Raw genomic sequence first — 24,639 nt, 5'->3', positions numbered from 1 at the left:
TCTTTCTTTTAAACCCTCCCCCTGCTTTCTCTTTTCTCCCACTGCCCAGTTCATGCAAATTGTCTGCACTATGGCTTCCCAATCCCCGTACTCAGTGGGATTTCTCTTTGCACCTTCTCTCTCAATCTTCTTTCCTCCCTGGTATTTACTTTCCACATATTTTCTCTCTCCCTTCCGTACCTTCCCTCAGCCTTCCTGAACAACACCCACCATCTAATGATACACTTTCCTGATTATCTTCTTGCCCTAAGCAAGGCTTTATGCCCATGTCGCGAAGCAATAAAGAGGTCTGGATTTTTTTTTAATAAGAAACGACTCCCTTTATAGGGACCACAAAGAGATGATCTTAGCAGACAACAGCTTTTGATTTTAGCTGGAATGAAATAGTAATAACTTCTTTTTGAAGGACAAAAATTAAATAGAAATTGCCTGCCAGTAGGCAGTTTAAAAGCCTACAAAAATTGTGATAATTGAGAAAATTTAGCAAGATTCAGCAATCCTACATCAGTTCCCATATAAACTGTTCTATTTGCTCTATGAACAGCTTTGTTACCTTTCAGAAAATACTAAAATTAATGTGGGTCTGCACTTCTGATAGCATCTATGAGTTTCTGCAAAGGCTAGCTTCACTATCTATAGTTATTCCACCACCTTCCAGGAATTCAACAATTTAGTCTCATAATCTGTCTCCCACAGGCAGGAATGCTGCATTAGGTCACTGCATCACAACAAGTTCCCCTCAAATGGTGCCTGTGGCTATCACTGCAGTGGCGTAACTTGTCTCCTTGAATTCAGACAGCAGGAAATTCCCTGCTGATCAGGTTTTCCTGAATGTCATCTACAGGAACTTTTATTTTAATAATAATAAAGAAAAATCTGCAATTTGGAATTAGAGATGAATTGCAACCATGTTATTTCTTTAGTTTAGTCTTCTAGACACTAAAAAGAGAACAAACAAGTTTTAGCTATCTAAGTAACTGTAAATATTACTAAAATGCATGTTTGTATAATGACGCTCATGATTTTCCTGTGAAAGAGATCAACTAAACCCTTTGCACATATTTTAAACAAAGATGATTTTTCTTCCTAGAACTGAGTGGAAACATCGAGGTATTTACTTGGCATAACTCAGATACAATAAATCATGCTATCTATTTTGAGCCTAGTCTTAAAAATCCACAACCAAACTTACGCTAACTTATGGGAAGCAGGAAGGATTTTTTTTTTTTCCCCGACCAAAGAGGGTAGCATTTCTTAGGTATCGGCATTCGCTTAGAAGAGGGCAAAGACTGGGTACGGCATTTAAAGTCTCTCCCAAGCATTCATTCTGAAGTGCTGCAGTACAGCAAAGATAATAACTAACAGATGGACTTTCATTCCTAAGTGGTGAATAACCTCTTCGTGTGGTTATGATTTGGTGAACATGGAAGTAGGGAAATGCACTCGAATTAGGTATGAAATGAAGGTTGTATGGCAGAAAATAAATGCAATATATTGACACAATGTACTTCGCTTTGTCACTAGGATTCTGACATTCTAAAAAGCCTAAGACTGTAAATTTTATTAGTCCATATACAAACAAAATTAGAAAATTCAATGAACAAACCATCAGAGATCTTAGAAACAAACAAACAAACAAAAGACTTGCTGTAATACTTCCTTTATAACTAACTCTTATCAACAGCAAAACAGTATGAAAGAGTACTCTGTCTAAAACTCTTTTAAAGAAGGAGGATGGGAACCTAATTTGAGCTGATATTTTAACATGAAAAAAATTATACTACAGTTTACACAAATATATAAAACCTGCTAGCTCCTCCTTCCACTCTTGGTTATGTCTCTTCTCCTGGTCTAGGGGCTCCATAATTTGCCTCAACAAATGTTCACTAACATCTATCTCCTCCATACTATTGATACTTGCATAACTCAACCAATACTGATAAAGACCAGATGCCTGGCCAATCCCTTTTCAAGTCAAATCCCCATCTTAAGTAACACTTCCATCAAAAATGTGCTTTTTCTGGAAAAAAAAAAAAAAGAAAACTAGAGCAAGAAACCTTCTCTTAGAAACCATTTGGACCACAAGTCCTGCTAAGTACCAACTAAAAAAGTACAGGAAGAAAAGTTGCCAGCATATCAGGAAAGCATCTTGGATATTATGACCATCTCCTAACTACACCTGCATACACAGAATACATAAAGGCACATCTAAATAATGAGAAAACCATGAAGCTGTTCCTTTTTCTTGCCATATTTTGGCCACAGGTCATCCTCAAACAAAGACCATCTTAAGACCAGGTGTAACAATCCAGTGTCTCCTCTCTTTTATGGGCTGTAAGAGGCTCTGCTACTAGGGAAATCTAAGAACTGCTAAAAACTCAAGTGTAAAATGAGGAAAAGAAAAACTGAACTCACAAACCCCCTTTTATTACTAACATATTTCAGGGAGTTAAAACATCCTGGAAGAAAAAAAATAATGCCCAGGTGAAGACAGCAGGAACACCAATTGTCACCTGAATTATTTGACACAATAGTAGATGTCCAGAAAGATTTAATGGTTTGTTCACTTTTACCCTAGAAAATAGTAAGCAGAAAGAAGAGATAAGCAAAATAACACTACAAGTACATCACAATAGAAGCACAAAGGCTGTCCTTGTTTAAACCTCTTGAGAATGAGGCAATTGCACAAAGAAAAAAAGCAGAGTAAAAGCTGTTTAATGACAATAATGGAAAAATGTATCAATTGATGGCAAAACCCATAAAGGAGATAAGGCAACTGGTGCAACAATTTAGTGGACTGAGCTTTAAGAGTGATGTGGTAAAAGGATTCAGGACGCACAATAATGATTTAAAGATTAATTGAAGTACAGAACATTCTGCATCTTTTAGTTATAAAAGAAAGTACAACAAAACAAAAGGAAAATGTGAAACCAGCAAATGTCAATTTCTTGCATTTGGCAGAATTTGGTTCAAAGAATACAGAAATAAAGGGATACTGAATTTCAAGAATGCAAATACTTTCCTCATCTCTTATGACATAATGAAAAGAAGGAACAAAAATCCAGCAGCAAGTAAAGATACTATAATTCAACTGCATCACGGCAATAGTTCCTTCCACACAAGGGAATTTACTTGCTTTCTGAAGCCAGGTAGCTTAAAAAACTGCTCAAAAGCTCAAGGTTTACAACTCTTTAAATGTTATAGGCCGAGATACTGAAAAAGGATACATCACAATCATGTAAGGTTACTATATGACTTAGATAAAGCACCAAAACAACCTGAGTTAATGATAGCCAGAAGGCCTAAAGCCACTATGAAATTTTCACAAGGCAAAAGTTCTTATTAATAAGAGACTGAGCTGACTACTGCAGATGAATGCCTGAAGTTTCAGAAACTGAAAAGGTATCAGTGGCATATTTAGTACAAGTAAAAGCTGTGCATGGTTCCCCAAAAATGCAGGGAAGTCAAAATATGAAACTTGTACCATTAATACAATACTGGCATGATCACAGGGAAAAAGCCAATGCTGTAAGTCTAGTTTAATTACAGCACTCTGTTACAGAGCCTCATGGAACACACCTGTAAATAATTTTAAGACGTACAGATCACACCAGGGGATATCAAAGGATGCAATGAAAAACTCTTAATACATAAAGCTCAGAAAACTAATAGGTTAAATCTCATTTGACAAATTAATGAAAGCAAGCAGTGCACTGCTAAAATAAAGAGAAATACAAAACTGATGAGAAATCAGTAATTGTAAATTGGCAACACTTTTGCTATTATGCCTGGGTTAATTTAATGAACTACCACTTCAGGAAGAATTGATATCTCTCTTATTTTGAATCCCTAGATAGCAAATATTAACTTCCAAATTTGGCTCATAGGGAGAGAGCCTGAATACCTTTAACACTCTGTACTGAGTGGTGGAAACATACACAAACTTATACTTATTTGCATGGGAATCACAGTGCCATAAATCTTCCATTAAGGTAATGGGTTACTCACGCTTTACAATGAAAAGGAAAAGCTATGAATTAAAGAAAACAAATTATTCTCTTGGCAAACAAGCAGGAAGGTTAAACGTTGAAACAATAAGCCCTTGTTCATTTCCGTCAAGAAAGAGAAAAAAACAGAGGGATTCCCCTTTGGCAGCATCAGGAGGAAATAACAGGTTTTTCTCCTTCCTGACAAGAACACAAAGAAATTTTCCTCTACTTTGCCTCTGTGAAAACAGTGATGGCTGTGATGCCATGTTTCACAGTACTGTAGATTCCAAGTTCAGCCTATCGCTTCAAGCCCAGGACAGAGTTTGTATCTTTGCTTCTAGAAGCCTCTTACTTCAACCTCCCCACATTCCCGGTCCCCAAAACTGAGAAACTCTGCAAACTTTACAATAGCATCTCATCACATCTTTTTCTTCCAAGAAACCAGCAGAAAATCCTCCTTTTCCTTCAGAAAAATATTTTAACAGCACCCCACACAGTTGAATTAAACCCCTCAACACATCTCACGACACTTATGCTGGACTGGAATAGGACAAATAGTTTGAACATTACTTCTGCTCTACAGCTCATTTTTACCAACTCCTTCCCTCAGCCAAGGGGTAACACATTATTCAACAGGGTTTTTCCAACTGCAATATTTTCTTGAATTTCATAGCCTGTTTTCTTGCCTTCAAGTCTGTTTTATATGCAGTATATGTACTGCATGTTACACAGTACATGAATTTCCATGAAGGCTTTTTCCATACTATGCATGTATGTTACATAGTACATACATACAGGCCAGTTCTCCCCAGTAGAGATGGCAGGCTGGAGCAAACCGCCAGATTTGTTCTTGAAAAAGCCTTTCCTAGATGCCTATTTCCTAGGAGAGAGGACAGAAAATCTGCCTGTGCATGTGCTGGGTAGGTTGCTCCCATAATTCAAGCACAGTTATGATGCAAAAAAAGAGGATACTGTGTAGTTTTGTGTTTTAGAATTTGAGGTCTGCCTACCCTTTTTGCAAGCATGAAGGGTCTGAAGGTCTGAGGGTCTGCTTGTGGTGCTTACAGAACACCACTACATGACTGGACAGGTCAAACCACTGGCTGAAGCCAACTGCGACACTTTTACTGTTATCTCATCCTCCATCTCTCTACGTATGCACTCCTCCTCTGCAAGCTGTCTGAATTTAACTTGCTGCAATACAGACAGCAGAATTTGGGAGCGGAGGCTATGACTTCAAATAAATCTTTCTGCAATAAATGTCTCAGTCAGCAACACTCTAGCAACTCTAATGCAATACCATTAATTATAAAACAGTTCATCCAAAAGAATTCAGCATGGGTTACAAAACACTGGATTGTTACTTTTAAAAAAACAGGCGTCAACTGGTTCATAAAGGAATCTCTTTCAAGAAAAAAATGAATGATTGCTCAAGATAGTAAGACAGACAAACTCTGGGTTTTATTTGAATAATCCCAAAAATCTTCTGAAAGGTCAAGTAATTATAGTCAGACATCTGACACATTTAGCTATGCATGCTACAGATTCAGACCATACACACACATTCAGCAATTACTAGTTTTCTGCTTTCCATCTATGTTGTGTAATACAGGATTCCAATGAAAAACGTAAGTAGCTAGGAAGGAAAAGTGAGTGTTTTTTACAGTAAAAGCTGTGTAACCTGGCATCTGTTGCTCTGCATCGCTTTTGTCAGCAGAGAGACTGATTTTCAGATAAAGAAGGAGCATGTGAAAAATGACACTGAAATGGCTGCAGTAACAAACTAGAAAGCTTGAAATAACCTGCAGGAAAACGTAACAAAGTATTCAGTAAGAAAAGTTGAAGTTTTAATAGGAAAACTCCACAACCCAAACTCTAGCACTCTGGGGAAAAAAAGCAGCAAGTATTAGTACACAGGAACCCTGTGTTTAAGAAACAGACTATAGACCAAATTCTATGTCCCCTTGAACAGACCAAATTCTATTTCCCCTTGAACAGCACAAAGTCACCAGTGCCTGACTACAGTTATGCAGTGAAGAATGACTATTGTGAGCTAGCTCCCTGCTTTTGTAAAGCTGGCAGAGCTCCTTTTGTGCCAGCTGCTGCAAGCTAGAGAGGAGTAATGAATTCTACTGTCAATCTTCTGGCATAGGTTAAAGCCAGCTTGGGGTCTGTTCCAACTCATGCCAAGGCCAGCAGTTCAACCAGGGATTTGTATCCTTAATTCCAGTCTCATGTATATCACGTACTACACAAATGTGAAAAGAAATTGCTTCCAGGGTAAGGCTAGAGAATCTTAAATACACCACCCCACATTTTTCAAAATTTGCAGAAAATGCAAAGGATGAAATTATGCTTGAAACATGCCAATTCTAGCACATTTGTTTTGCTAGATGAAGTACTATTTTTGAAACAAGGTTGTAATAAGATGGTAAGAAGAACTGATCCATGTACTGCACTAAGAGCAGTGACTTTTTAAAGAAACTGAGTTTTGTATGAAAAGCAGAAAGCAGACTATATGCTGTCTTGGTTTTACATGAAGCTACTCATAAATGCTAATGCAGAAGGAAGTGCCCTATGAAGACAGTATGAAAAATTAAGGGAAACACTAACATATCAATATTTGAGGCTACCTTCAATGTATTTCAATATAACAGCTTTTTCTATAATCTTAAAATCACTGACAAAACAGGTAACTAATAGACATTTTTAAGGATAGGGACATAAAGATTCTAAATACTACATTAAAAAGGATTTAGTTCCATTACACTTCTACTACTTTCTGAATTCCAAGATGATTATCCAAAAGTCTGCTGGCTTATCTGCACATACTAAAGCAAAAAGCTTCACCTTTCTAAATCTATTACTGTGACTACTGAGACCTACTGATGTCCTCTAACCCTTATTTAAAAACAACAGACTGCAAAAGAAAATTCTCTTTGAGCACAGAAACTCAGTCATCCAAGGAAATAACTCTCATTTCTGCCAGCTGATCTTGAGACAGGGAAGTGCTCCAGAATTACTAACATCATCCAGCCTTCTGGGAAGCAACTGCATTGAATCAGTTAAAGTAAAGTAAGTCTTCACCACCATAAAGCAATGGCACTCAGTAGAGAAGAACCTCTGATACTTGTCTAGCAGATTTTCTAGTCTGTGGTCCACCAGAAATAAGTGGCAAATGTGCCAGTGTTCTCATGTGCACCAGCCAGTGTCACCACAGAGAGTAAGAAGCACCTTGACGCTGGAACAGGCACAAAAATTCCTTTGATTTTTTTTTTTTGCTTTCTGAGTAATTGAAGCATGAGCTGCAGCAGTACTACTGACACAGAAAACAATTCTACAGCTGATTCTACATACATCCCTGTATGGTGTGGGAGTTTTACAACAGGAAAGTGACAGGATACAATCTGGTAACACTCTGTACTCCAGCTCCTTCAAGGATGTGGTCCACTGAAAGCACTTTGCAAAGCTCTTAAGGCCAACCAGACATATTTTATTATATTTTCCAGGCATCTAAATATCCTGTCAGTGTCTACTCCTATCTTCAAATCCCCAAGAAGTTCTCTACAACAACTTATTCTGAAAAAACATTCACACGCCATTTGGAATAGGCAAAAAAGAACATTACTATACAAAAGACTTAACATTGATCCTTAAGAAAGCATTATTTTTTAGTTCTATTAAACTAAATGCATGTGATTAAAGAGTAAAGTATCTAAACCAGATTTGTGCAAGATGTTACTGAACCCAGTAAAAGAGATACCAAAGTATCTACTGTAAATTAAGTTTGTTGCAGTTATTTCTCTTGCAGAAATAGGATCATTTTATATGATAAGGCTGAGTAAATAAATTTTTCATTAAGTATCTGTAGTTACAAAAACCCCCAACTTTTAACTATTAACTTACTATTGACAAATACCAAGGGTCTGTTGGATTTCAGAATTCTTTTTGGGAGGGGTTGGTGGCTGTTTTGGTTTGGGTTTTTTTTGTTACACAAAGCCTGATAAGGCTATCCTCAGGAGAATGAGAATGTGTATTTCCCAAACCAGACTGTATAATTTAGCCATTGCATCTTTCCTTTCCTTAGTGGAAAAAGCAATATTCTTACCATATGAAGTCACTTTGAAGGCATCCCAAATAAAGGTCTGAAGATAGTCAGGACACTAATCTATCCTGAAGAAAGAAAATACTACTTATAAAAGAATGTAGACTGTAAAAATCATCCAAGAGGCAGCAGTTAAACCTTTCTTGGAATAGTTACAGCTGAGGAGAGAATGGACACCAATCACCAACTAAACATTGCATAACAGGTGATAGAAGCAAGCAGTACCAAATGGAAAACTATTCTGACCCATTCAAATGCAGATTTTTTCCAAGGTTTTAAAGGAAGAAGATAATAGTATAACGCTTGTTTTTTCAAATCCTCTTTCATAAGATTCCTCATAAAGTACATGTAGTTAATGAGAAGACTATCAAATGTAACTAACAGTTATAGAGCATTAGATAACAGGTAGGAAGGAGAGGACATGAGGAGAAATTATGCTTTCGGTTACCCCAGGTAACTGTGGAGTGCTACTAATTAATATTGAAAGCAATTCTTACAAGCTGGTTTTAGAGAAGACAGAAATAAGAGCTTATCACAACGTTTTCTAAGAACCGTCCCCACTGATGATAAAAGACACGTAGCTTGAGGAAAGCAAGCACTGTCTTTGGCAGCTATCCATGATACCTGCACAACAGTGGTTTTCTCAAGTTCTGCAGAAAACTGTGAGAAAGCAGAAATCTGTACTATGTGGTTAATTAGAATTTTTGAAGAAAAAAGACCCAAAAAATTTAAAGCATTCTACAAAGGACCTTCAAACTAAAAGGGCCATTTGCTGTGAAACACAGAAAACAGCCAAAACTAAACCACAAACTCCTGTTTCATAAACAATTGCAGGAAATACTAAAATCCTTCTGTAGCATACTTATCTTAAAACTAAAAGACTAACATTTTGTAACCTATAATAATCCTGCTTAGATGCTCTCCAAAACACCACTGCTTTTCCTCAATAATATGCAATTGTAACTATGAAAAATACTTTTTTGAAAAGGTTCTGCTAAGCCTAAAAACAACATTTGATTTAACAATGTATTTTTACAGCTTTTCTAGTATCTCGTGCTTGTGGAGCAGAAATTTGTCTGGTGGTCATAAAGTGGTGGATAACACAACATTCATGTAGACTTAGATGTATTAGTAGCCTACACCAATCCCACTCCTTCAGTCTGCCCACAGAGTTATGGAAGAGCATTCTGACGTACAGGAACACATAGCCTAAAATCTTGCAGAGTGGCGAGACACAGGATGAGAAATTACTCTGAGCTGACAGTGGCACTCAAGGCTACACAAACTAACAGATCCTCACTGTTAAAGAAATGTGGATAAAGAAAGGTGCGAGAGCTCTGTTAGCACTCAGCTTTTGTTCCATACTCAAGGCCAGTAAGCAGCAAGCTGGTCATGGTTCAGTCACAAGTACTTCCACTGCAATTCCAAGCATAGATTTATGGAATAAGGACCATTAGTGCCCCAATTAATTTAACCAGGGTTGGGGAACAAAAAGGAGAAGAAATCAAAATAAATTCTTCCTTACTTAACTGTAATGCAACTACAGTAAAAATCTGAATTCCCTCATAGAGCCTTTGTCACAACAACTACACTAGCACAACTGCACTGAGAGTGCCTGCTGGCACAGACACAGCTTATGTCGACAGATGATTACTGCTGACACAGCAATCCCATAATTTCAAACAAACTTTGTTCTTTCCTTTCAGAGGAGGAATTTTCTTCCAATATGCTGTTTCCTTGACCTGTCTGTGTTGCCCCAGCTGGGCCTACTCTGCCAACTTATACAAAGAGATTCACATAATTTCCAAGTGAGGAACTGCAGTTCTCAAGTCAAAACACTCTTCTATTTTAACTTTCTACAGTTCTTCTTATACTATAAACTTTGCATTCTCTGAGTGGGATAAATACCAACTACTCCAACTTTGTTATCGACCAACCCAGCTGATTCTGGGAACACAGATGAGTCTCAAACTTAAGAATATTAAAGTTAATTTGACTTCATGAAGAATTCTCACTCAAATCTGTGAAATAATAAAGTATTATAGAGACTTCAGAAGAGGAAAATGATTAAGTAACAACAAAACTGATGAGCACAAGAAATAGTCAATATTAAACTGTCTTTTTTTCCCAAGCCTTCTACAAAACTTACAATACTCCACTTCAAAAGATCAAAAGGTGAACTTTACCTCCTATTACAAAACCAACTTTTCCTTTTTTCCTAAAAAAGGAAATGTGAAAGACTAATGCTTATATTGTCAAAGTCTCTTCAGCTCCTCACCCCACCCCACCAGCAAGTAGACTGGGGGGCACAAGAGGCTGGGAGAAGACACAGCAGGGACAGCTGATCCCAACTGGACGAAAGGGACATTCCATAACATATAAACACATAGTCAGTGTATAAACTAAAGGCAAAGCTGGAGAAGGGCTGCTACTTGGGAACTGGCTGGAACTGGGCAGTGGGTGGTGAGCAACTGCATTGGGCATCACCTGTTTTGTATATTCTAATTATTTTATCATTATTATCATCCCTTACTTTTCTGTCCTATTAAACTGTCTTTATCTCAAAACAAGAATTTTACTTTTTTTTTTTCCCCTGATTCTCTTCCCCATCCCACTGGGGATGTGAGGTGTTGAGTGCCTGTGCAGTGTTTAGCTGCCTGCTGGGCTAAACCATGACATCCAGTCAGCAGGGACCTCCTCAGACTCTCAAGACCTTTAATACATGATCAAGAGAGGCCTTGCCATAACATCCAATGGGTCTTTCAGTACTCCAGGACAAAATCCATCAGGCCCCAGGGACTTCTGAACATTCAGCTGAAACAGTTGGTACCTGACAATTTCAGTGTCCACAAATGAAAACTCATTATTCCCACACCTGTAACCCTCAGACACAGGGTACTGAGCAGCCCAAGGCATTTCATGTTTTTTCCCTGTGTGTAAGAACAATGGTTCTGTATCCTCAAATTCACTTAAAATCAAGAGGTTTCTAGCTGGCAACTCTGATGGTAAATGTTACAACCATATTTCAAATAATGATTGCAAAAAAAAAAATCAATCAAAATCATTAACAGTTTGGGCCTGAATTTCAAAGTACATTACACATTTTTAAATGTTATTGGGGAAAAAATACAGCACAAACAGGAAGCTCAGTTACAACTAAAATTCTTTTAATATACCTTTACTCTGCCCTTAGAAATAACATATCATGTTTCAGGGAAGCATATTATTTACATTTGTTACATTTGAAGACAAGAATGTACTTTAAGATGCCTAACTAGGAATCACTGGTCAACCACAATAAGCTATGATACTAAGCTGATACATATCCTTTCCAGTAACAATGACAACAGGGTGGAGTGTTCAAAATGGTATTTAAACCAGCAAAAATTATTTCCTTAAAGTTCAGGATTATTTTCTGTTCTGGAAACAAAGAAAACAATTCTGCACAAGTCTGAATTCTGGAGACAAAAGCCCACACCCAGAAATATGGTAACATGAAGAGTAATGAGCTGGTAACTTTGAGAAAAATGTATAATTTCAAATGCAGTGACTGGATTCTGATATACACAATTTTTGCTGCAGTGATTAAAAAAAACAACTCTCTTCAACTATCACTTCAACTCTCTTGGGGAGGTTAACATATCCACAGAGGAACTCCCAGAAGGGAATGGATGTCTACAATTTTTTAACACTTTAACACAAACCTATGTTCTGTTATACTGGCATGGGCTGCTGCTGAAGCAGTTCAGGTACAGGCACACTTAATAATTGCACTGAAATTTCAATGTTGACATAGTAAAGGACAAAGAAATAGCATTTTTGCTGAATAATTTTCAAGACAGCTAGTAATTACTCACTGAAGTTTAATCCATGAGATTATGTAATCTCCAATCATAATATTGAAAAGACTAAGAAATGTGTTATTTCTTTTTGTTATTTTTAATCAGTAAGGACACAAACTGAAGAACCACCTTACCTGACAGAGTTTCGGCTCCTGTTTTCTATTTTCATTAAAATTTGTACATCTGACTGAGGAGATGCTGTATAGATTTTTAATCTGAAAAGAAAAATGCAGTAAAGATGAAGAAACAGTGATATACAGTGACTTTTCTTCTTATCATCCATAAGAGATGGATATATTTTGTATGTCAACAGCCAGAAGAATGTATTTTTTTCATGAAGACAGTTTGCCACATACTAAGTATTTCCTATAAATGAGGGTTATAACTACTAGTATGTTTTTCTAATTACTCTAAAGAAAAGATTTACTGTCCCCTTGATTGAGGTTAATTATGGTTACATTTTTCAGAATTAGTTACTTTATTTGATCTTTATGCCAGGAGCTGATTTCTTAATCTTTTCCTGGTTTAAATTTGGTGGTTATACCCCAGGGTTTGTTGGTTGGTGAATGTTAGGGTGATTTTCATCACATGTACTGTTGACTGGGAACTCAGCTCTGCAAGACAAAAGTGCAGCTAATTTAAGGTATTTATTCAGAACCATTCCCTTCTTTTATTAGTGCATTAGATGAAATAGGTAGAAAAGTTATTCAATACACACCTTTGACAAACTACAGGATCCGACTCCACTGGATCAATGTACGGCTTAAGGATATCAGTGAGTGTTTTATCATCAGGCACCCTTTCACCAGAGATAAAAATCAAATATGTGAGACATGGTTCATCATGTACACAAAAATCTATTATGAGTCACTTGGAGGAACCTGTATATTTGCATGCTAGAGTGGCACAATTGAGTAGTTTATGGGAGGATCATAAATGTGTACCAGTACTGCATAGACATCGACAGCTTTATCTCCATTTCAGCACTGGAATTTCACAGGCATATACAAGGAGTATACAGATGCATCTCTAGTTTCTAACCCTGCAATAGAAACATGCTGCCTCTACAGCTCTAGAAGCAGACAAGGGCATATTTCTCACCCCCCTTCAGGCTAGGAAAAAAGGAGAAAGATTTGTCAACAAAAGTTTATTTTTCAACCTTTTCAAAATGTGCTTGTGGGCTTTCCTACAAAGCAAACAATGCAACCATTTCACCCTATATGAAGGTCAGCTCCAGAGTGCAGGCAAGGAGGGATGGCAAATCTTGCTGAACATCTGCTCCATGAGAATAGAGTATGTTAGGTGTATGGGTATTGCTATTATGAATACACAAGCTGCTGTTTATATAGAGAAAAGGATTAACAACCAAACATTCTGACTGATTTGGAAAGCCTGCTAGCTTTCAAAGAGGAAAGGACTATACAACTTTTCAACATTTTTAAAAATTTAAATGCCCTTTTAATTAAGACTAATTCCTGAGTTTACCTTACGTAACAGAACTAGATAACAACTGATCAAAATGTTTTGCAATTCAACTTCAGCAGATTAATTTAAACTTTATAAAAATCTGTTTTTCAAGTTCTGTACCGTTTTAAAGTGTACTCAGCATGACAGTGAGGAAATACGAGCTTCAAATGCCAGTAGAACTTGTTCTCCCTAAAAAAAAAAAAAGAAATGCATATTCTTAGTGTTAGCTGATAACTGCTACTTGTTTTTTCTATGATAAAGCTTGGTAGCCTGTAATATGGATGTACGAGAAAATACATAGTTAAGATTTTGAATGGCTTCAAAGAATAAAAGGGACATGCAGAGAAGCTGAAGTGCCCTTTGAAAGATGCAATGCTCCCAGATCCTGCTGAATTTCAAGTCCTGTTCCTTACAAATACATCAATTAATTGATCAACAGTATTTCACATTTTAAAAGGGAGTATATTCCACATGCCCTTTAATTTCATATCACACAGGACAGATTGCCAAACCTGTGCAGCAAAAACAGTCACAAGTCCCAGCTGCAGTCAGGTCCTCAAAAAACATAAAACAGGGGATTCAACTTTTCCCAGCAGTGATGGCCTCAACAGAAAGTCTGTCATGGCCAAGGAAGGAAGTTGCATTCTGACATAACATGTATAAGAGAATTTAGAAAGACTAAATATTTTACAGAATAAAAAGCTTTGTAAAGACAAAAAGCTCTGTAAAGCTCTTGTAACTCTTCCCTTTCCAGCTAGCATAATTAATACCTGAGAACAGAAGCTACTGAAGCATAGTTCCAGAGATCTTAAGAAAGGAAGTATTACCTAGAGGATACTTTGCTAGATCAGGAAATCTCTTCCTGCCTTTTTGCTCATCTGCAGAAATCAATATTGATCTAAGACAAAGCATTTTTCCTCTTATTGCTCTGAATTCTCCCATTCAGTACGGCGAATATAACAGTACCTTTCTCAAAGAATCCTCTAAGAGAAAACACAGTCTAAAAGGTTCATGGCCCTTTGCTCTGGATCAGAATTTTACATGGCAAACAGCAAAGATTTTGAAATCAGAGGCCAAACATCTACGTGAAGCATAGAAACGTCTAATGGTAATTCTCTCTGCCTCTTTTTTTAACTATTTTTTTCAACGCTATTTAAGACCAATGAATCATTGTATCCAGAATAATCACAGTCAATTATGCAAAGGTTCTGGTACTACAATTAAAAGTAAACACAGCGTTGTTCCAACATGTTGTGTTATTTGTTTATCAGGCAGATGAAACATTAACCAGCAGGTTCTAGCTGGCTGCAGAGACAAGTGTACGTGCATCCAGTAGCAAAACAGTAGACTTAGCTGCTAAGTTTAATTAAGTATGATATCAATTTTTAAATGCAAGCACTTGTTATGAAGTGCTCTTATCAAACAAATAATCAATCCCTTACCTAGTTATTCTTAGGAGAAAACTGAGCTTTACAGCTGAACTATACTTCCTGGAGTATAAGTAAAGTCAGAAGGTTACCAAAAAAAGAGCAAGCAGGAACCCTAGCTCCAAGAAGCTAATAATTAAGACTACAAAGAACTAATAAAGGCCAAGGTCCTCAAAGCAACATGTGCCTCAGCAGAACTGTGCATCAGGCCCTGTGCTTCTTCCCTTCTCTCTGCTCGTTTGTTGCAGCTGATAATGAGAATGTCTTCCTTAAATGAGGAGGTGAAACTAAGAGCCCATCAGATTTGAAAGAACTAAGAGGACTGTACAACCAGAGCTGAAGGATAACATAGAAAACATTCTTAATTACATAGCATGTATATCCAGAAGCTGGCACAGTATCTGGCCCCGTGAATTTTATGCCATTTTGCATGTTAGTATACTGCCTTCAACTACCAAACTGCAAAAGGTTCTGAAATAACTCAAAATTAGCGAGTGGAATTTTGGAAGTTTTTACAAGATAAGTGAAACAAGGTTTTGCAATTCTTATCTTGACAGCTAAAGGGAGCATCAACACTACCACACATGCAGAGCAAACTGGAATATCAATAGGGTTATGGAACCAGTTCAGCTCACTTGTGATTAACAAGCTTGTGATTCCTCTCAGACATGTTAATATCTGCCATTTAACATGGAATGGTATTATTTCAAAGCACTTTCCCAGGCAGACTTTAGGTAAAAGTTAGTAAGCTTTATACACAGAAACAGAGTCACCATCATTAGCTGTAGGAAACATTAATGATGGGCATATTTATTAAAATGCCTTTAAGGACTGTTAGATGAGGGTTTTGTTCTGTTAATTTAGTTATTAAAAGAATATATATTAGTGAGGCTTGCTAACACTTTTTCATCTTCCACAATTTTTTCAAACAGGCCATATTTATCTACTCTTAAGTGACCCACCCTTACTGTGATACGGACTTTCTGTCAAATTTTTAAACCAAGACAGCCAAAGCAATGTGAGTACTGCAGATCTTCCTCTCCCAAGAGGAAACAGACAAATTGTGACACAGCTCACAGAAACATTTATGTGGTCAAGAGGGCTGTCTCTAACACAGGCACTTGAAAAATGAAATGCTCCAGAAAAGTACTTCTAGCTATCTGTTACCTGTTGTTAGGCACACTCTTCATGTGTCAGTGAGAACGGTTGTCACAAAGCACATTCTCATTTCACATGCAAGACTGGTTCCCTGTGGGCTCACTGAGGCAGACTCAGTTCATCACTGCAGCTGTAAAATCAGCTTAAGAGGGTTCTTTTCAGACTTCCGCCCTCCCTCCCCATTCCAGGCACAATCTGGTCTATGGAACAGTTCACAGAAAGTGCTATGAATCAGGGAAGCTGAAGTGAAAAAGCTCATTCCTTGTCAAAAGTTTCACTTTGGAAAAACAAAAACGTTGGTTTTTCTTTTCAGCAAGCTAACACAAACTGCAGTTAATGACTTCATCTCTCTTCAAATGGAAGTAAATGGCAAGCAGAAATAGGCAAGACAGATTAAGAACATGGTAGAAGTAGGCAAGACAAAAAGAAGCTTAGAACTAGAACAGCCTCTTCACTGTACAGTGAAGTCTCTGCTGGGTGCCTGTTATTGAAGTGAAGCATCTTTCACCATGAGTGATCTCTGCCCAGTTATAGAACTTGATGTCAACTGTAGATGCTATCAAAGCTGCTTCACAACAAGTTCTGATTAAAGTTAGATATCCTGGCTCCAGATCTCACTGACCTAATCTTCCATTATGGCTCACTGGGGTAGTATTTCCTTCAAATACAACAGACATGCACTATGTTCATTTTCTAAATGAAAATGCGTAATTGAGTAAGTCATCTGCAGCTGAGTAACAGCTCACTCCATGAAGTCTTCCATGCTGCTCTGCTGCCATGGAACGCCACTCCACGGTTTTTTGGATACCAAGACACTGACTATAAAACTACCAAACACCAGAGATCTGGATGAGGCATAAGCACATCACTGATGTCAGTAAAAGCAGCATCACAGCCCATCCCTGCATTGCTTGGCTTCACATCGTATTCTGGCTACTTCAGAAGCATGGAAACTGATCAGAGGGAAAAAGAGGAGCCAAGTACCTCTTCCCTTGCATGAGATGTAGCTGCAAAATATGTTCAGAAATGCACAGGCTGTTTCGCAACCCCTGCTCTTCTAAAGCAAAGTAACTATCAACCTTTCAATTCTGCTAAAACTTCCAAAAACTCATTTTCTATACTCTACTGTAGTTTTCACAGAACTACATATAAATGATTTTAAAATTTTTCACAGTAACAACGGAAAGATTTTTATTTCTGATGTTACAAAGACAGCACCAGTATATCCAACACGGCTGTTACCTCCAGCTGGCTCTCAGAACAACTGCAAAAATCCTCATCACCTTTTACAGTTATTGCAGTATCTGTGAAGATGCTCAAAGTACTGCAGGTATAGGCAGAACAGTTGCTGGGCATTAAAGGACAGATCTACAGAGGATTTGGACATACCTGTTAAGTGTCTTGGCAGATTTTTAGAAGTTTTAATGTTTACACAGTTCTTAAAACATTTATATCTCATAAAGCTTAACTTTCTTACTTAAGTTTCCTCTGAAAATTTCCTCCCAGTTTTGCCTAGAATGCAGTAGAAGATTTTATACATATATAACCTTTTTAAGTGTGTGTACATATGTATGCAAACTAAAACATACATTGACAACAATTTCAAATTCCTCACATCTTAAGATACCAACTGCAATTCTTGCTCTGCAGAACTACTTCACTGCCAGCTTGTCAACAATAGTGATTCACTGGTGATTTTGCTTCTATTTAGCAACTGATATTCTTAAAATATTTTAAAAACAGTATACAGGACATCTTGCATCAAACTGTGAATACCATAGTACTTGCTGTCTGTGTCATTTTGAACTCATAAAAGAGATTAAAGGGACATGAAGAAGTTTAATGACGGACCAGTTATCCTTTCATCTGACAATACTCAGTACTCTCACATATTACACTGAAGTTTAATAGAAGTACTAGGTGTTCAGTATGCATACTTTTGGATAATATTGCCTTCCTCAACTTTCTTAAGCAATGAAGATTCAGTCCAAGTAAGAGAAGAGATTCTCTTAAAAAATTAAATTAAGAGAACATGCAGAGATGTGGTGATTCCATCTCCCCTGGTCCCCTGAAACTCTGCGTTCCTAGTGCCAAATTGACTTTGCACTTCTAATAGTGGCACAAAAGAGAGGATGTCTCTGTCTTCTTGAAACTTCATCAAGCTAATTCCTGGATTTGAAATATACACAGCAAAAGTGAAATGTTTCTACTGAAAGTTTGTATGTTTCTTAGTTACAGTAAACAGCCAGACAATCAATGAAGACACTGAAGTGCACTTCCTCTGTAACACATATGGTCTTCTATCAGGGGGCCTTACAACAGCAGGGGCATTACTAACCATGTGTGCTGCAATAATCAAACATACCAGGCTTGAACTGAGAGCCCTGTGTAAATCAAAGGGACACTGTCAAGGCAGAGTAACCCAAACTGTAATAATCTTTAAAGAATAAAACTACTGTCCTCTTTACTTATGCAAATAAACAAAACTACCACCACATTCACTGTGAAAATGACACATTTCAGTTGCAAAAAAACAGAAGAAACTAATTCCCGGGTAGAGAATTCAGTTCAGTACTTGTCTTCACATGGGGATGTCCTGAAAAGCTACTGAAATACCAGAACATCCTGCTCTCTGACCACCCCAGAGTAGCATTCCTTTGCCCGAGAACTTTAGTGGATTCAAGAAAGCAAGTAAAACTATGTACTAAGTAACAACTAAATTCGAGTTCAACAGCTCCACCAGTGTAATATTAGGCCAAAACCCAGCTCAGAAATCTCCTTGTTAAATTCTCAAGATCGTCAACACTTCAAACAATTTATTTTAATTATTCCTAAGTTAAGATCAGAGTTTAGGGCTTTCAGGTGTACCTCACAAGTAGCTTCTGTAATGCTAATGTTCTCTTAACTGATGCTAATCCTTGATCTCCACACTATATTTTGTTCTCACAATTAAATCAAAGGAGAGAGATAATGTAAAAGCTTCCTCCTTTTCCCACACATATCCTCTGACCAGATGCTCTCAAGCTGCAGGCATGCCTTCCACCAGGGAGGAGACTTGTAGTCCTCTTGTCCCTCTTGGCAGGGAGGAAAGATGAAAACGATTTTGTCTGGGAGATGCTGTGAACGGAGCAGGTAGGAAGCTGGGTGTAGATGCCTATGACAGTGCAGCCAGGAGGGAGGGTTGGAGCAGGGCAGCACAAGCTGCAGAGCTGAGGGAGCTGCACTGCTCCATTTCAGTCTCTCACTACTGCCATCATCATCTCCTGTCAGGGAACCAGGAGCCATGGAGTTGCAAGCTCCCTCCACTCTATCACCTGCTGGCTAGAGCTTCCCAGTTGCTCCTCCAGGCCTTATCCCAGCCTGGCCACAATCTCCACCCCTTTCCCAAAGGCCTCCTATCACAGCAGGTCACCCCATCAACTCCATGGCAGAATGCATCCAGTGAGGAACTTTCAGTTCTATTGGAAAATAAGGGCACCACAGGAAAAGTAGGATGAAGCAGCACATGAAAAATAATTTATGAATAATAAGTCAGATGTACCATGAGTTCACAAGCTGGACTCAGACTCTACTTTCTAATGACCTTCCATTATCTAGGTATTCAATATCACATGTTAGTCTAATCCATGTGTTGCCCAGCATTGGCACGTACGCTTTCACAACATCAAATTTAGCAAACAAACTAATGGAAACCGGGAAATGAAGAGGCTGGTTAACACATTGAAACAACACTGATCTGTCCTCCAGAGCTGGCACGGGCAAGGGATGACACAAGAATACATCTTGTACTTCCTAGTTTCGGATTACTCTCATTCCTGCCTTGTACAGCCCAACAGTTGGCTCGCAGGGAGAGCGTGAAGACGACATCAGAGAAGACTGTTCTCAGTTCTCCACGCACATACATTGAGCAGTTTCCAACTTCCACCCTCTGGAGCAATCTTTCTACAAATCTCAACTGACAAATGGCATGAGAAGAGGTTCAAATCTACAGAAGAGGGATACACCAGGCCTTGAGCTCATATAACTGACATGTGACTATTTGCACAGCTTTACCCAATTTGAATGTAATATTCAATAAAAGGTTATGGGTGTCACGAAGTCACATGGGGCAGGTGTGAAATGCCTGATATTCACTGGTTTGATCAAACTTGATTCCTCCAGAACCCATTTAAGGAAACTTAGCAGAACAGGCCAATTAAAAAAAACAAAACCAACGACCAAAAAAACCAAAAAAGAACCCCCAAAAAACACAGGATAACTTCTAATCAGCATCGTTGAATTCAAACAGCCCATTGTTGCGTGAGCAACAGTAGCAGCAACAGAGAGGAAATGTACCCGTTGTGTAATATTCACTGAGCATGTTCCATACCCTTGGACAGCCTCTACAGGAAAAAAACAGTTACTTCCTATCCTCTTCAGAACAGAGAATGTTATCATGTTCTTTCTGGTGGGATGTGAAAGCCCCAGAAAGGCAACAACAAAAGTACCCCAGGACTTTATGACTGATAAAAACCAGTAAGGCATTCTCCCAGTCTGTGAAATATTTCCATACCTATTTGCCAAGAAGTCACCTTCCTTACTCCATTTTTAAATCTGCTTGTGCTAAACAACAAAAAGCACACGATACACATGAAAGCATAACCTGCTCAAAGTTTGTTCCCAGTGAAAGCTACACTTCAGTGTGTACCCAAAAAGGCTTTCTAGAGGAAAGAAACATGGTACATGAAGGCAAATTTCTGCCAGCACAGCACTGTATCATGCTCAGGGTCATCTCAAAAATGTCAGCCCTCCCCGTATTTGTGCTCTTTCCGTTCTTCTGTCCTCTTAGCTACTGGACACAGCATCCCTGGGCTTCCTGCACTTGCTCTTAAAGACAACTCCTCACTCTGTACTTGGTAAGGGTGTTTATGTTGTTTTATCCATAACATTAAGGAAACTCAGTGAAACTCAGCGAAACTCAGCTCTAAGCCAAAGATATTACAACAGCAAGAGACTACTAAGAGGCATCTGTAAAATGTAGAGCATGCAGCCAAGGTAAAGAAAGCCAGTGCAGAGGGAGACAACCTCTGCAAGGTTTGGGACTACAACCAGGTCTGTTCTGATGGGAAAGCCTCAGAGACCTATTAATTTGGGGTAGAGGGAGGAAAAATACCTCAGATTTCCTTTCTTTTCACTGGTTCACCCTGGGTTTTCTCTAGCAGAACCAATAAAATATGTAATTTAAAAAGGTTACACTTCTACATCTATTCTACGCTTAATGTTCTGCTGAAAACTAATATACCTACAAAACCCATGCCCTGTGCTTTTGCCCCAGAACAGCCCAAACAATACAGGTGGGTCTGTTAAAAAGTTTCCAGGTGGTTATTACTCTGTCAGAGACAGACCTCTGGTGGCCAGGCAGTGCCTGACACCTCAGAGCACACAGCTCCCAGAACAGAGGGAAAAATACATCCTGAAAACACAACTTGCCACCAAAACTGAGACCATGAAGAAAACAAGGGAAGAAGCCATCAGGGGGATTCAGCACAGCTCACTCCTGTGAGAAGCTCAGAAGGCATTTATATTTGCCCCAGTATATCACTGAGCTGAACTCTAGACCTGATTGCTGTCACAATAAAATACTTTGCAATTTATTTTATTTTTACTGTGAAAATACCCACAGAGTGGATAAAGGGAAGAATATTTAAAGTCTCCTGAATTTAAAGTTCTTCCTGAATTCATATCTGACTGTCTGCACTTGTCTAAGCTGTGCTGCACCAAACATTCACATCATCCAGCACAGCAACTCCCATCACATTATGCAACACAGAATTGTATTGGAAGCACCTCTTCAGATTTGAAGTCAGTCTTTTCAGAGAGAAGAATTTGTGCAAGCCTTCTGCATCAATCCTCTGTTATAAAACTTTGAAAAAGGATTTTCTTTTTCCAGTAACAAAACTCAAAATTAAGTAAAAGAAAAAAACACACCTACTATTACACAATGTTGGCATTTTTCAAAATAAAGCATGAATTATGTAAGCTGTTAAAGTGAGCTCAAAGAGCATAAAAAATGAAAACCTGAAGCATGAAATATTAACTCTACATAGTTTTTTAAAAAAGAATATTCGTCTAACAGATTTTAAAAGCAAGTGTATTGGTATGAACTCAAATTCTCATCATTATATGCTCAGAGAAAACAAAACATTGCTGACTATAACCAACCAAAGACTCACATGGAATTGAACGTGGTTGAATTTTCTCTTCTTTTTGTAAATCCCACAGGCAGTGTTTTCAGCTCAATATTACACCCTCGAGCTTTGTTTCTCAAGCACTGTAACTGGCAAAAAATAAAAACACTGTTTAAAAATCTCTGAATAATATATTTAAAACCTGAAACTTAAACAATAAAAACTAACAGGAATTATCAGAAATTTGTGGAAAAGGTCATATTTAATATAATAGTTTGAATTTAAAAAAACCCATAACGAATGAAAAAGTTAATAAAGTAAGCCTACAAACTCTCTGAAACATTTCAGGAGCAGTTTTTCTATGATTAAAAAAGAAGACACCAATAGGCTCTTCATAGTAAAAGTTCTTTAACATATCATGAAAGTTACAGGCAGCTCTCTTAGGTATAATACCACCATGTGGCTGCTTTTTGGGCTACAACCCCATTAGCAGAAGAGATACACAAGCACCATCTCAGACACAAATTCTAATTTGAAGGTAGCACTATGGGTATCATCCTACAAACATACCCAGTACCACCATACCCCAAAAACTGCTACCTATCTTACCATCTTCAGCCCATGTTTTCAGGACATCATGGTACCAAGCACGCACACAGAGTATGACTCCAGCCTGAGGAAAAGCTGGAGTCTTCTGAATTTATTGTTGTCATCAACATGAGTTCTCTCTGAGTTCAGTGCTATATTTAAAGAAGTCTTCACAAGACTGGAAAACAAAATGGCCCTGATGCCTTTTTGTGACATATCAACAAGTCAAAATAGTTTGTATCAGATTTGGTTGTGGTTTTTTGTTGTTTGTTTCTCTGCGGGGTATGTTTGCTTGGTTGGTTGTTGAAAGAGCTTTCACAAAAGGCCCCTCACCCTTAGAAGGCTGGCTTTTAAGTCATAGTTGTGTAGACTTGTTCTTTGAAAAACACTAGGTGCCTTCATTTAGCATACAGGGAAGCATAAAATAATTTTTAGGCAATAAATAAACCCATTGCTTACCTTGGAATTTTGTACTTAAAAATTCAGAAACATTGTGGAGGTGGAAGAAAACATTCAGGCTTTCTTAAAACACATCTATTATCCAACAGTAACAGTGATCATGCATCAATTTTAAGAACGTACATAGTTAGCAATCTATTCTTCTAAGCAACTGGACGTAGCCATCAATACTATTATTGCATAAACCTAGAGACTTCTTTTGATGTCTGGCTCTAAAATCCAGGGCCACACCTTCGTAGGAGAGGTATCAGCTCTGAAATCTGGACTGGGACTGCCTCAGTGGAAATTCAAACGTAGTCAATCCTAACTCTAAAAGACCAAGTGGCTAATTAAAAACTTACAAGTCTTTTTGTTGCTGGACTATGCACAATACAATGTCGAGCAGCAGCATCAGCTGTCCTTCCTACATCTTCCAGGAAACGATAATCTGAAGATAAAAAGAGAACAAAGAAAAATGTAGTGCTAACCTAGTAAAATCAAAGAATTTTAAAAAGCACAAGGTGCATTCTTACCACTCAAAAGGTTCAAGTCAGTAAATTCATTTACAGAGACAAACGCTGTTTTATCCCTGACTCCGTTACAGCTCAGTGCAAGCTTATGTTTCTTTACACACAACAGACTGAAACGACAAAAGGAAAAGATAAACATGTTTAGCACATAATGGAGAAAATACCCAAAACAGTGTAATTCAGATAACAGATACCTGCACGAATATTTCATGCATCGTGGACATCTGTATTTAGCTTCTTCTTTGCTACAGGTTTCACATCTGAAAGAAGCAAAAAACACGTCTTAATAAAGCAGCAGCTTTGTGCCTGACTAGCCTAAGAAGGTGCCTGCTCAACAACCAGGCACTAGGCCATCCATGGCATTTTCAGGAAAAGCTATCTGCACCTTGAAAGAAAAAAGAGAAAATACAAATGCCCTGGATTAGAAAAGGCGGCAGACAAAACAACACAAGCTACGGGGAATATCTCCAAACACATACATATTAAAACACAGTACCTGGAAGAAAAAAAAACCAACCCATGCTAACTCAGAGCTGGAACCACAGCAAGCCTTCAGTAGTTTACTCTCTGTGGCCTGGTTGTATCAGTGCTTTTCTCTGTTCACACCACCTGTAATGTGCACTGTACCGTGCTGACTTATAATACTCCCAGTTTTAGGCAAATGGAAAATAAATGTCGAGGATTCACACTAAAGCCTGAACAACGCATCCCATTTTTTTCACTGAAACAGAAAGACCATGACAACATGGTCAGGCAAAAAACTTCTGGCTTCTGTTCAGTAGTGCAAACCCTGAAGTCAAGGAACCTTTCAGGCATAATATGTAAGCCTTATGAATACAGTTAACAAATACTATATCAGTAAAAAAAAAATCCTCTAGAAATATGATCTTATGCTTTTTAACTAGGCTATTGCAAGTGATGTTTCTAC

At 38.0% G+C, this 24,639-nt stretch overlaps 1 protein-coding gene across 1 annotated transcript in view; it reads right to left on the bottom strand.

The window, feature by feature from the left end:
- ZNHIT6 (zinc finger HIT-type containing 6) overlaps positions 1-23,968 on the bottom strand; it is a 30,400-nt gene extending 6,432 nt beyond the window's left edge. Inside the window, exons 1-7 of the mRNA XM_008921917.3 lie at positions 23,906-23,968; positions 23,715-23,821; positions 23,544-23,629; positions 22,201-22,304; positions 13,524-13,592; positions 12,655-12,735; positions 12,071-12,151 (exon numbers count right to left, since the gene is read on the bottom strand). Of these exons, the coding sequence (XP_008920165.3) occupies positions 12,071-12,151; positions 12,655-12,735; positions 13,524-13,592; positions 22,201-22,304; positions 23,544-23,629; positions 23,715-23,821; positions 23,906-23,922 (545 nt within the window). The 5' untranslated portion in view covers positions 23,923-23,968. The remainder of the gene's footprint in view (positions 1-12,070; positions 12,152-12,654; positions 12,736-13,523; positions 13,593-22,200; positions 22,305-23,543; positions 23,630-23,714; positions 23,822-23,905) is intronic.
- Positions 23,969-24,639: the final 671 nt, after the last annotated feature.

This window comes from Manacus vitellinus, unplaced genomic scaffold (assembly GCF_001715985.3).
Source record: "Manacus vitellinus isolate BGI_N305 unplaced genomic scaffold, ASM171598v3 scaffold_21_pilon, whole genome shotgun sequence".
Classification (NCBI taxonomy): domain Eukaryota; kingdom Metazoa; phylum Chordata; class Aves; order Passeriformes; family Pipridae; genus Manacus; species Manacus vitellinus.
Note: the sequence above shows the minus strand (reverse complement) of the source record. Positions and strands in the feature narration are given on the sequence as shown.